Genomic DNA, 13,694 nt, shown 5'->3' on the forward strand with positions numbered 1-13,694 from the left:
GCAACTTGGTCATGGTTTATTATCTCTTTATACTTTGTTGTATTCAATTTGTAAATATTTTCTTTAGGATTTTTATGTCTATATTTTTCTTTTTCATAATGTCTTAGGTTGGTTTTGATATCAGTGTTACACTAGCTTTACAAAATGAGTTGGAGAGTATTATCTCTTTTTCAGTTCTTTGGAAAAATTTGTATAGGATTAGGATAACTTTTCCTTGAATGTTGTGATTGGACTCATATGTTAAACCCCTGAGCGTAAGTGTTTTAGTGTAGATTTTAAAGTACCACTTCAAATCATTTAATGTTTTGTCAGAAGCTTGTCTGTTTTACCTATCTTTGTGTTTTTGTTTTCTATTTTATTGATCTCTGTTTTCATTTTTCTCCCTTTTATTTTCATTAGGCTTATTCTGATATTTTTTCTCAAATATCTTAAGCCAGACATTTAGCTCACAGTTTTTGGTCTTTATTCTTTTCTAATATGGCATTTAAAGGTATTAATACCCCATATAGTACTCCTTTGCTGTATCCCATAAGAAATGATATGTAATCATTTCATTATCATTCACTTCTAGACATTTTTAACTATAATCACTATTTCTTCTATAACCCTCGAATTATTTAGAAGTTTGTTTTTTATTCCAAATATGTAAATATTTGATTATATTTTTGTTAATAACTTCTCCATTAATTGTACTATAATCATAGAGCAGGGTCCACATGATACCTATTCTTTGAAATTTGTTGAGACTTGCTTTATGTCCTAATAGATGATCAGTTATTCTAAATGTTCCATATGCACTTGAAAAGAATATGTTTTCTCATGCTCTACTATTCTATTGGGTCACACTTATAATGGATTGATCTTCTTTGTCCCTGAAAACACTTTTAGTCTGAAAGTCTTTTTTTCTGTTAGATTAATATATCCAGTGGGGGTTGGACTTTCTTTGGGAATCCTGTGCTTCCTGCAATATATGGTTGTCCCACATGAATGATTTAGCATATGCTTCTGTCAGATGCCCAAGAGTATGACCTATTGAAGACCAATTCCAGGACAGATATAGTAGGATGAATAAGGGGTTTGAGAGAAAATGGTTTACCCAAAGAATATATTTTTTTAGGCTGGATAGAGAGAGAAAAAGTGAAGTCAGGAAGGGACTTATCTCCTAGGAGATGAAGGAAGGGGTAAAAGTCAAGAATTCTCTTTGATTTTGAAGAACTGGTAGAGTGGGAATACACTAGAGAGAATAAGAAAGGTACATTTTTGGAGTCCCAGAGTGAGATGACACTGTCCTTTTCATTAAAAAATTGTCCTAGCACATGGGCCATCTGCACACCCACACCTTTGATCATTCCAGATCCATTTCCAACAATAACCCAGTAAATATTTGACATAATTAAGGAAGCAGGAATGAGAAGGTGTTATTATAGTTGTCTGTGATGAAGTTAATAAATTAAATACGACTCCTTTAGCTACTGTTCCCTCCATAACCTGTACCCAGCCTTAGTAGGAGTTGGAAGCTGATAAAGGAGAAGGTGGGGAAAAGGGCTTGTCAGAGAAGGTAGTTTTATTATTAACTACCAGGTTTCATTCACAAATTGCCCAGGTTAACTTTGTAAATTAAAATACAAAATTTTTCACTTGTATTTTTCTCTTTCCTAAGGTTTCTGTCTTTCTTACTATAGTGAAAGAGGTCTTAGATTCATAAGTGGGAGGTGGTTCATACTTAACTTGAAAAGAGACCTTTGGTGAAAGTATATTCCATTTTAATTTATAGGGATATATAAAAATACATTAAAATGTTTTTATATTTGATCTGCAATCTGCATATAGATAAAATATGTTTCATTATAAATAATAAAATATATTGCATTATGTGACTGACATCTATTAAAAGAGTTACATAGTGATATCCCAGCAATTCCACATATAAATACACACAGAAATTGCCTCTGATTTAAGATTTTAAGGATGGAGCAATTCCAGTGGCAATTAAGTGTGTAATGTAGACATGGAATAGATTACTGAAGCAAAGGGAAGGTAAAGGGAATTTCAAGATGATGCTTTATGATAGCCACTGGCCTTATCTGGCTTTTGAGCACTCGAAATGTGGCTAGTCAAAATTGAGATGTTTTGTTAGTGTAGTATATACACCAGATTTCAAAGACTTAGTACCAAAAAAAAAGAATACTTTTGAATAAAATATATTATTAGAAGCAATATCACTTGTTTTTTCTCACTTTTTTAATGTGGCTACTAGAAAACCTTCAATTCCATAGGTGGCTCACATTATATTTTTATTGGAGAGTGGATAAATCATATAGACAGAAATTAAAGTACTCTGAATTATAGCGAGAAATGATAATGAACAAGGACTCATAGAAATTTGCTCTTTACTTCATTGCTTCAAATAAGAAATACTGTTTTTTTGATTTTCAATCTTTATTCATTTTATTTTAACTCAGTTTACAGGTGAAGGAGTTAGAGCCAATATTCTTCAACAGTTTTTATTCTAAAACAAAAACGAGATGTAAAAGTATTTACTTTTTGCTATAGTGTCTTCAGATACTGAGCAACCTTGAGCGCACCTTGAGTTATGGGTAGATGTTGCTGATATTCCCAGTTTTAGCCCCGACTATACTTTCTAAGAAGGTGCTTGGGCAGAAATGTAAAGCTCATGGCAGCTCAGGCATGCTCTGACCAAGTATAGAATCCCTTTTATTTGGGGGAGAAATTAGTTTTAGTATTCATATTTGACATTTTCCTCTGCAGGTATTCCAGTAACAGCCCAAACTACCACATTTTTAGTACCAGAAGTACCGTAAGTGTTTACTTTTTAAAACTATAATTATTAATTTTTTTGACTTCACAGCAGAGAGCAAAGTTAATCATACTCAGTCATACAGCACAGTGTCATTCTTTTATTTTTATTTTATTTCCTCATCCTATATATCTTCCTAATATAAATTCCCCCTCCAATAAATGTCTTTAAATATGTATTTAGCAAAAATAGGTAGTGTTGTTTTGAGTGTTTTTGTGATTCAACATTCACAAAACGGTGTTATGATACAGATAGGATGACCATGCAGTATATTGTTAAACTACTGAGAATTAAAGATAGTGCTATTAACAGTTATGCTGGGACAATAGGTATAAATCGGAACTGTCTAGACAAACCAGGATGCGTGGTCACCCAAGCTATAGACTTCCCTCTCTACATTACTTTTTAAATTCAACATTGTCTAGTTCATTTCTTCTTAATGCCGCCTGATTACTAGTGTGTGTGTATATTATTTATCTATTCCACCCCCTAATGATGGATGAATGGCTTCCTACCACCACAAAAAACATTGTGATGAATGCCCTTCTACATGTCCTTTTATGAATCTGTGCAATAATTTTTCAGCTATGGTTGGTAGGACATAGGGAAACAGACACCTAACTTAACTAAATTCTGCAAGACTTTTTCCAAAAGGGCAATCACAATTTATATTCTTACCCAGTGAATATCTTCACCAGAATTTGGTATTATTGAATTTCCCATTTTTTTAACCAATCTCATTACTACATAGTAATAGTTTACTGCTGTTGTTATTTTCAATTCTCTGATGACTAGTGATTTTGAGCATCATTTCTCATATTTATGCAGGATTTTCCTGTGAATTGCCTTTTCATTTTTGCCCATTTTCCACTTAATTTTCTGCCCTTTTCTCGTTACAGAGCATTGTCTACGTTCCATTCTATGTATTAGTCAAATGTTGATTTTAAATATTTTAGTTATCATTTCCTAGCTTCTCATCTACTCATCTAACCATTGACTTTGTCCATGGATACTTTATTTTTTAAAAAGATGACTTTTGTTGAGCCATCCCCTCCCTTATTTGATGTTACAGTTTATACTTTTTTGGAATTTTATTTAAGAAAAAATTTTGCCTATGCTGCGTTGCAAAGATTTTTATCCTACGTTTTCTTTTATATGATTTATATTTTTACTTTTCAAATAAAGGTCATAAGTAATATCTGGAGTCCACCTTGTATATAATATAAGGTAGACATTTACATTACTTTCTCCATAGAATGAACCAGCATGTATTTAAAAATTTATTGTTTCCTTATTATTTTTTCTGGTATCATCTTTGTTTTATATATGGGTGTGTTGAGTTCTGAACTTCTTTTCTATTGGTAGATTTGACTGATCCTCTCTGCAACATGTTTCATGTAGTTGGAGTTTCAATTCTGTATATTATTCCCTTGAATTAACATACAACAATATATATATATCATTCTACTCTAAATAAACAATCAGTTTTTTCCATTTTTAGTCTACTGTGATTAGGGCTGCTATGAACATTCTTATGCCTATTTTCTGCTTAACATATGGATGTATTTCTGCTGGGTGTATACCTAGGTGTGGAATTGATAAGTCATAAGGCATGTGCATATGTTCAGCTTTAGTAGATGGTGCCAAAAGATTTTACAAAGTAATTGTATCAGTTTACATTCATATTCTATTTACAGATATTGTTATATTTACATTATTCAAAACCAGGCAAAAGGAATCTATGTAAACTATATTTCCTTTTTTTAATTTTTATTTTATATTGGAGTGGAGCTGATTAACAATGTTGTGTTAGTTTCAGGTGTACAGCAAAGTGATTCAGTTATACATATACATGTATCTATTCTTTTTCAAATTCTTTTCCCATTTAGGTTATTAAAACTATATTTCCTTTTAAAATGTGCATTTGTCTTAAAATTTATTGCTATCCATTTCTTTATAATCTTTGCATATCACTTAAATTTCTATTTGTAGTTATTTTATTTCTCTAATATTATTTATGTACTTCATCTTTTTTTCTTGAAGAACTTTGTTATATGATTGACCATTTTATTAATCTTTTTTTAAATCACCCTTTTTCTTTTCTACTGTTCCTTTATTACTTTTATATAGGTGACAGAAATGTTTCATCTTTAATTGATAATTGGTCCCCAAAACAATAAAGTTATGTCATTGCAGAAATGCAGATTAGGAGCCAGAATTTGATTATCAGAGCAGAAGTTAGATAAAAGTCAAGAGAGTAGATGATAAAACCAGCGGTATTGTGCTTGCTTGAAAGTAATATTCAGAGAAAGAAAGAAAATATTAAGTATGCATAATACTTCAGGGATTAAGTAGTCCATGAATCTTCTTGATGGAAAGCATTTTAAAAAGTCCCTCCCCACCTTTTTGCTTTTCCTGAAATTTCAGCATGAGGATTGGCACACATGAAGGTGCTCTTAGGGAACATACACTGTTGGATACTGTCTTTGCACTCTCCCTCTGCCTCATTACAGTTCATTGGTATTTCTGATATAGGAGCTTGTACACTCATCTGGAGCCCTGATTTTTGTGGCTGCTGCCCTGGAATCACCACAGATTGCCTGCGTCTGGTGGCCAATGGGGCTTATATGCTTGCAATCCCACAGGACAGTATATATTTGCACACTTTAAAAGCTGCTGCCTGAGGATCTGGATGCTAATCAGCATGAATCTAGGTGCTGACAGATTCTCCCCTTTGGGACACTGACAGGTCTTGGCACATCCTCAACTACTAGGAGCTATTAAAAATAAAATAGGCTGCTTGGACAATCACAAAGAGAGATAACCAAGAGCTAAGGCAGGGTTGAACAGTAGGCTCATCTCCTACACAAGGCCATGCCTTCAAGACTGGGAGAGATGGTAGTTCCATCTACTGTAGAAATCAACAAAGAGTCAAGGAAAATGAAATAACAGAGGAATATGTTCCAAACAAAAGAATAAGATAAAACCTTAGGGGAAAAAACAAAAACCTTAAAGAAATGGAGGTAAGTAATTTACCTGATAATGGTTGGGGAGAGGAATAAAGATGGCAGAGTAGAAGGATGTGGAACTCACCTCCTCCCACAAATGCATCAAAAATACATCTACATTGGAACAGTTCTCACACAATACCTACTGAACACTAGCAGAAGACCTCAAAAACCTGAAAGGACAACAAAGATCTCCACATAACCAGGTAGGATGCAAGGAAAAACAAAAGAGGAAGTGGGACAGGACTGGCACCCCTGGGAGGGAGCTGTGAAAAAGGAAAGGTTCCTGCACCCTGGGAAGCCCCCTCCCTGGTGGGGAGATCAGCCAGGACAGAAAGGGTGCTTCACATGCTCAGAGGAGAGTGCATCAACTGGTTTGTGGCAGGCAGAACAGAGACCTACACAGATGGTCGTGCCACCACCCTGCATGCCCCAGCCTGAGACACGCATCCACTGGTATGGGTGGGGACTGGGTGCTGAAACTCAGGTTTTAGAGGACTGGTGTTGGCTGTGCGGAGAAGACAGCCTGAAGGGGCTGGAGTGTATTACAGCCACAACCAGGGCTGTTTGCGGAAGAAGCCCGGGCCTACCTAGAAACAAAGCTCCGTTGTTAAGTGGTGCACAAAGGGAGGAGTGGGGTTGCCATAGCAGCCTCTTTCTCCTGGCACCAGCCCCCACCTCCATGCACCAACCTCCACCTCCTTGGGCTCCAGGAGTGCATGCTCCATCCACCACCTCAGGAGGCTCCTGCCTAGCAGACTCCTACTCCCTTGCCGCTGTCAGGGCAGGCTCGCAAGCCCCAGCCACCACCTTGGTGGGCTCACGCCTAAGCAGGCTCTGGCACCAGCCGCCACCTTGGCAGGCTCCGGGAGCAGGCCAGTGGGTTGCCCACATGCAGAGGCTGGGCTGAAATCATAGTTGAGCCCCAGGGCTGTGTGACTTAGGAAGTAGGGCTGGAATCTCTCCCTGTGGCTATGTGAGCCCCTGATTTACACCTCCACCATTGGCTTTGTAAATTCAGCGCCTGTAGGGCATCCGAGCAGACAATGGGTGCTCCCATGGCTGGGATGGGTCTGGTCTTAGCAACTGTGGGCTTTGTGGGTGCATGCACATGGGGGCTGACCCAGGTCAGGATCTGGGCTGCCTCCGTAGCTTGCACAGCAGGTCCAGGTGCGTGACTACTCCAGTCCTGGCACCTGACTTCAGTGGATCAGTGCTGGTGGCCTTGTGAAAACAATGCCTGAGAGACATGAGGGCTGATTGCCGGCATGCCCATGGTTGAGGCGGGGCTGAGCGCAGTGCCAACAACTGTGTACTTTGTGAGCCTGCACAACGGGCGAAAGGTGACACAACAGAGCACACTCACCAGTGAACAGCTCTAGCAGAAGAATATTCAGTGGCTCCTCTCCCAGTGAGAGCACTCCAATCCCACATACCATGCACTGCAGTTCAGAAACGCAGCTCAGAAATGGATCTGGGGCTTCTATTCCTAAAACTAAGGAGCAGACCTTGCCCCTGACAGGGCAGTGACAACCACAGAGCAAAGAGGAGGACCTGCTCAACATCCAGTGCAGGCTCTGGCCACCACAACACCAGTCATACCTCCTATCAAGGGGATAACAGCCAGCACACACCAAGGAAAGAGGCGGCAGGCATCCGTACTCAAAACAGCACTTGCACCAAAAATGTTAAACCCATACAGTCTACACAAGGGACGCTCCCACATAAAAATAGCCCTCCAAGACCACAGTGGATATTGTTTCTCCTAAATTCATAGAGCAAGAGAAATATAAGTAAAATGAAGAAGCAGAGGAACCACTCCAAATTAAAAGATCAAGGGAATTCCCCTGAAAGAACAAACTATGAAACAGCCCTTTTCAGTCTAATAGACACTGAGTTCAAAAAGGAGATAATGAAAATGCTGAAGGAATTAAGAAGGGCTATTGATAGATATGCAGGTTACTGTAAAAAGAAAGTCGAAACTATAAAAAGGAACTAGGAAAAATTAGAGAACTCATTTGCCAAGATAAAAGCTGAGCTAAAGGCAATGAATAGCAGAGTGAATAAGGCAACAGAACTAATAAGTGATCTGGAAGATTAAATAATGGAAATCACACAATCAGAACAGCAGACAGAAAACCAAGTGAAAAAAAAAAAAAGAAAGCAATATAAAAGACCTATGGGATAATATAAAGCATGCCAATCTATGCATAATGGGGATCCCAGAAGGAGAAGAAAGAGAAAGGGGAATTGAAAATGTATTTGAAGAAATTATGGCTGAAAACTCCCCACACCTAAAGAAGGAAACAGATATCCAGGTACAGGAAGCACAGAGGGTCCTGAACAAGATGAACCCAAACAGACCTACACCAAGACATATTATAATTAAAATGGCAAAAGTTAAAGAGAGGATTCTAAAGCCAGCAAGATAAAACCACAGAGTTAATTACAAGGGAACCCCCATAGGCTATCCGCTGATTTCTTTACAGAAAAGTTGTGGGCCAGAAGGGAGTGGCAAGGCATATTCAAAGTCCTAAAAGGGAAAAATCTGTAACCTAGGATACTCTGCCCAGCAAGATTATCATTTAGAATAGAAGGAGAAATAAAGAATTTCTCAGAGGGGAGCTTCCAGGTGGCAGAAGAGTAAGACGTGGAGATCATCTTCCTCTCCACAAATACATCAGAGATACACCTACATGTGGAACAGCTCCTATAGAACACCTACTGAACGCTGGCAGAAGACCTCAGACCTCCCAAAAGGCAAGAAACTCCCCACGTACCTGGGTAGGGCAAAAGAAAAAATAAAACACAGAGACAAAAGAATACGGATGGGACCTACACCACCGGGAGGGAGCTGTGAAGGAGGAAAGGTTTCCACACACTAGGAAGCCCCTTCATGGGCAGACACTGTGGGTGACGGAGGGGGGGAGCTTTGGAGCCACAGAGGAGAGCGCAGCAACAGGGGTGCGGAGGGCAAAGCGGAGAGATTCCCCCACAGAGGATCGGTGCCGACCAGCACTCAACAGCCCAAGAGGCTTGTCTGCTCACCCACGGGGTGGGCGGGGGCTGGGAGCTGAGGCTCGGGCTTCGGTTGGATCCCAGGGAGAGGACTGGGGTTGGCTGCATGAACACAGACTGAAGGGGGCTAGTACGCCATGGCTAGCCGGGAGGGAGTCCGGGAAAAAGTCTGGACCTGCCGAAGAGGCAACAGACTTTTTCTTCCCTCTTTGTTTCCTGGTGCACGAGGAGAGGGGATTAAGAGCGCTGCTTAAAGGAGCTCCAGAGACGGGCGTGAGCCGCGGCTTTCAGCGTGGACCACAGAGATGGGCATGGGACTCTAAGGCTGCTGCTGCTGCCACCAAGAAGCCTGTGTGCAAGCACAGGTCACTCTCCACACCTCCACTCCCGGGAGACTGTGCAGCCCGCCACTGCCAGGGTCCCGTGATCCAGGGACAACTTCCCTGGGAGAACACACGGCACACCTCCAGCTGTTGCAACATCATGCCGGCCTCCGCAGGCTTGCCCGGCATCCGTACCTCCCTCCCCCTGGCCTGAGTGAGCCAGAGCCCCCGAATCAGCTGCTCCTTTAACCACATCCTGTCTGAGCGAAGAACAGATGCCCTCAGGCGACCTACACGCAGAGGCGGGTGCAAATCCAAAGCTGAACCCCGGGAGCTGTGCGAACAAAGAAGAGAAAGGGAAATTTCTCCCAGCAGCCTCAGGAGCAGCGGATTGAATCTCCACAATCAACTTGATGTACCCTGCATCTGTGGAATACCTGAATAGACAACGAATCATCCCAAGTTGAGGAGATGGACTTTGGGAGCAAAAGATAAATTTTTTTTCCCTTTTTTTCTTTTTGTGAGTGTGTATGTGTATGCATCTGTGTGTGATTTTGTCTGTATACCTTTGCTTTTACCATTTGTCCTAGGGTTCTGTCCGTCCGTTTTTTTGTTTATTTTTTTACTTTAAAGAATTTTTATCTTAATAATTATTTTTTATTTTAATAACTTTATTTTATATTATTTTATTTCATTTTATCCCTTCCCTTCCCTTCCTTCCTTCTTTCTTTCTTTCTTTCTTTCTTTCTTTCTTTCTTTCTTTCTTTCTTTCTTTCTTTCTTTCTTTCGTTCATTCATTTTTTCTCGCTTTTATTCTGAGCCATGTGGATGAAAGGCTCTTGGTGCTCCAGCCAGGCATCAGCTCTGTGCCTCTGAGGTAGGAGAGCCAACGTCAGGACACTGGTCCACAAGAGACCTCCCAGCTCCACGTAGTATCAAACGGCGAAAATCTCCCAGAGATCTCCATCTGAACGCCAAGACCCGGCTTCACTCAACGACCAGCAAGCTACAGTGCTGGACACCCTATGGCAAACAACTACCAAGACAGGAACACAACCCCAACCATTAGCAGAGAGGCTGCCTAAAATCATAATAGGGCCATAGACACCCCAAAACACACCACTAGACATGGACCTGCCCATCAGAAAGACAAGATCCAGCCTCATCCACCAGAACACAGGCACTAGTCCCCTCCACCAGGAAGCCTACACAACCCACTGAACCAACCTTAGCCACTGGGGACAGACACCAAAAAAAAAGGGAACTACGAACCTGCAGCCTGCGAAAAGGAGACCCCAAACACAATAAGTTAAGCAAAATGAGAAGACAGAAATACACAGCAGAAGAAGGAGCAAGGTAAAAACCCACCAGACCAAACAAATGAAGAGGAAATAGGCAGTCTACCTGAAAAAGAATTCAGAATAATGATAGTAAAGGTGATTCAAAATCTTGGAAATAGAATAGAGAAAATACAAGAAATGTTAAACAAGGACCTAGAAGAACTAAAGAGCAAACAAACAATGATGAACACAATACAGGAAATTAAAAATTCTCTAGAAGGGATCAATAGCAGAATAACTGAGGCAGAAGAACGGATAAGTGACCTGGAAGATAAAATAGTGGAAATAACTACTGCACAGCAGAATAAAGAAAAAAGAATGAAAAGAACTGAGGACAGTCTCAGAGACCTCTGGGAAAACATTAAACGCACCAACATTCGAATTATAGGGGTCCCGGAAGAAGAAGAGAAAAAGAAAGGGACTGAGAAAATATTTGAAGGGATTATAGTTGAAAACTTCCCTAATATGGGAAAATAAATAGTTAATCAAGTCCAAGAAGCACAAAGAGTCCCATACAGGAGAAATCCAAGGAGAAACACGCCAAGACACTTATTAATCAAACTATCAAAAATTAAATACAAAGAAAAAATATTAAAAGCAGCAAGGGAAAAACAACAAATAACACACAAGGGAATCCCCGTAAGGTTAACAGCTGATCTTTCAACAGAAACTCTGCAAGCCAGAAAGGAGTGGCAGGACATTTTTAAAGTGATGAAGGAGAAAACCTTACAACCAAAATTACTCTACCCAGCAAGGATCTCATTCATATTTGATGGAGAAATTAAAACCTTTACAGACAAGCAAAAGATAAGAGAATTCAGCACCACCAAACCAGCTTTACAACAAATGCTAAAAGAACTTCTCTAGGCAGGAAACGCAAGAGAAGGAAAAGACCTACAATAACAAACCCAAGACAATTAAGAAAATGGAAATAGGAACATACATATCGATAATTACCTTAAATGTAAATGGATTAAATGCTCCAACCAAAAGACATAGACTGGCTGAATGGATACTAAAACAAGATCCATATATATGCTGTCTACAAGAGACCCACTTCAGACCTAGGGACACATACAGACTGAAAGTGAGGGGATGGAAAAAGATATTCCAGGCAAATGGAAATCAAAAGAAAGCTGGAGTAGCAATTCTCATATCAGGCGAAATAGACTTTAAAATAAAGACTATTTCAAGACACAAGGAAGGACACTACATAATGATCAAGGGATCGATCCAAGAAGAAGATATAACAATTGTAAATATTTATGCACCCAACATAGGAGCACCTCAATGCATAAGGCAAATACTAACAGCTATAAAAGGGGAAATCGACAGTAACACAATCATAGTAGGGGACTTTAACACACCACCTTCACCAATGGACAGATCATCCAAAATGAAAATAAATGAGGAAACACAACCTTTAAATGATACATTAAACAAGATGGACTTAATTAATATTTATAGGACATTCCATCCAAAAACAACAGAATACCCTTTCTTCTCAAGTGTCCATGGAACATTCTCCAGGAAAGATCATATCTTGGGTCACAAATCAAGCCTTGGTAAATTTAAGAAAATTGAAATCGTATCAAGTACCTTTTCCGACCACAATGCTGTGAGACTACATATCAATTACAGGAAAAAATCTGTAAAAAATACAAGCACATGGAGGCTAAACAATACACTACTTAATAACCAAGAGATCACTGAAGAAATCAAAGAGGAAATCAAAAAATACCTAGAAACAAATGACAATGAAAACACGATGACCGAATACCTATGGGATGCAGCAAAAGCAGTGCTAAGAGGGAAGTTTATAGCAATACAATTCTACCTTAAGAAACAAGAAACATCTCAAATAACCTAACCTTACACCTAAAGCAATTAAAGAAAGAAGAACAAAAAAACCCCAAAGTTAGCAGAAGGAAAGAAATGATAAAGATCAGATCAGAAATAAATGAAAAAGAAATGAAGGAAACGACAGCAAAGATCAATAAAACTAGAAGCTGGTTCTTTGAGAAGGTAAACACAATTGATAAGCCATTAGCCAGACTCATCAAGAAAAAAAGGGAGAAGACTCAAATCAATAAAATTAGAAATGAAAAAGGAGAAGTAACAACTGACACTGCAGAAGTACAAAGGATCATGAGAGATTACTACAAGCAACTCTATGCCAAAGAAATGGACAACCTGGAAGAAATGGACAAATTCTTAGAAATGCACAACCTTCCGAGAGTGAACCCGGAAGAAATAGAAAATATGAACAGACCAATCACAAGCACTGAAATTGAGACTGTGATTAAAAGTCTTCCAACAAACAAAAACCCAGGACCAGATGGCTTTATAGGCGAATTCTATCAAACATTTAGAGAAGAGCTAACACCTATCCTTCTCAAACTCTTCCAAAATATAGCAGAGGGAGGAACTCTCCCAAACTCTTTCTATGAGGCCACCATCACCCTGATACCAAAACCAGACAAAGATGTCACGAAGAAAGGAAACTACAGGCCAATATCACTGATGAACATAGATGCAAAAATCCTCAACAAAATATTAGAAAACAGAATCCAACAACACATTAAAAGGATCATACACCATGATCAAGTGGAGTTTATCCCAGGAATGCAAGGATTCTTCAATATACGCAAATCAATCGATGTGATACACCATAGTAACAACTTGAGGGTGAAAATCCATATGATCATCTCAATCGATGCAGAGAAAGTTTTCGACAAAATTCAACACCGATTTATGATAAAAATCCTGCAGAAAGTAGGCATAGAGGGAACTTTCCTCAACATCATAAAGGCCATATATGACAAACCCACAGTCAACCTCATCCTCAATGGTGAAAAGCTGAAACCATTTCCACTAAGATCAGGAACAAGACAAGGTTGCCCATTCTCAGCACTATTATTTAACAGTTTTGGAAGTTTTAGCCACAGCAATCAGAGAAGAAAAAGAAATAAAAGGAATCCAAATCGGAAAAGAAGAAGTAAAGCTGTCACTGTTTGCAGATGACATTATACTATACATAGAGAATCCTAAAGATGCTACCAGAAAACTACTAGAGCTAATCACTGAATTTGGTAAAGTAGTAGAATACAAAATTAATGCACAGAAATCTCTTGCATTCCTATACACTAATGATGAAAAATCTGAAAGTGAAATTAAGAAAACACTC

At 39.1% G+C, this 13,694-nt stretch overlaps 1 protein-coding gene across 1 annotated transcript in view; it reads left to right on the top strand.

Moving 5' to 3' along the window:
- The window catches only part of CATSPERE (catsper channel auxiliary subunit epsilon), a 271,733-nt gene that overhangs the window by 3,256 nt on the left and 254,783 nt on the right, over nt 1-13,694 (top strand). Inside the window, exon 2 of the mRNA XM_068538508.1 lies at nt 2,770-2,818. Coding sequence (XP_068394609.1) covers nt 2,770-2,818 — 49 coding nt within the window. The remainder of the gene's footprint in view (nt 1-2,769; nt 2,819-13,694) is intronic.

The sequence above is a fragment of the Eschrichtius robustus genome, chromosome 3, assembly GCF_028021215.1.
Source record: "Eschrichtius robustus isolate mEscRob2 chromosome 3, mEscRob2.pri, whole genome shotgun sequence".
In the NCBI taxonomy this organism is placed as follows: domain Eukaryota; kingdom Metazoa; phylum Chordata; class Mammalia; order Artiodactyla; family Eschrichtiidae; genus Eschrichtius; species Eschrichtius robustus.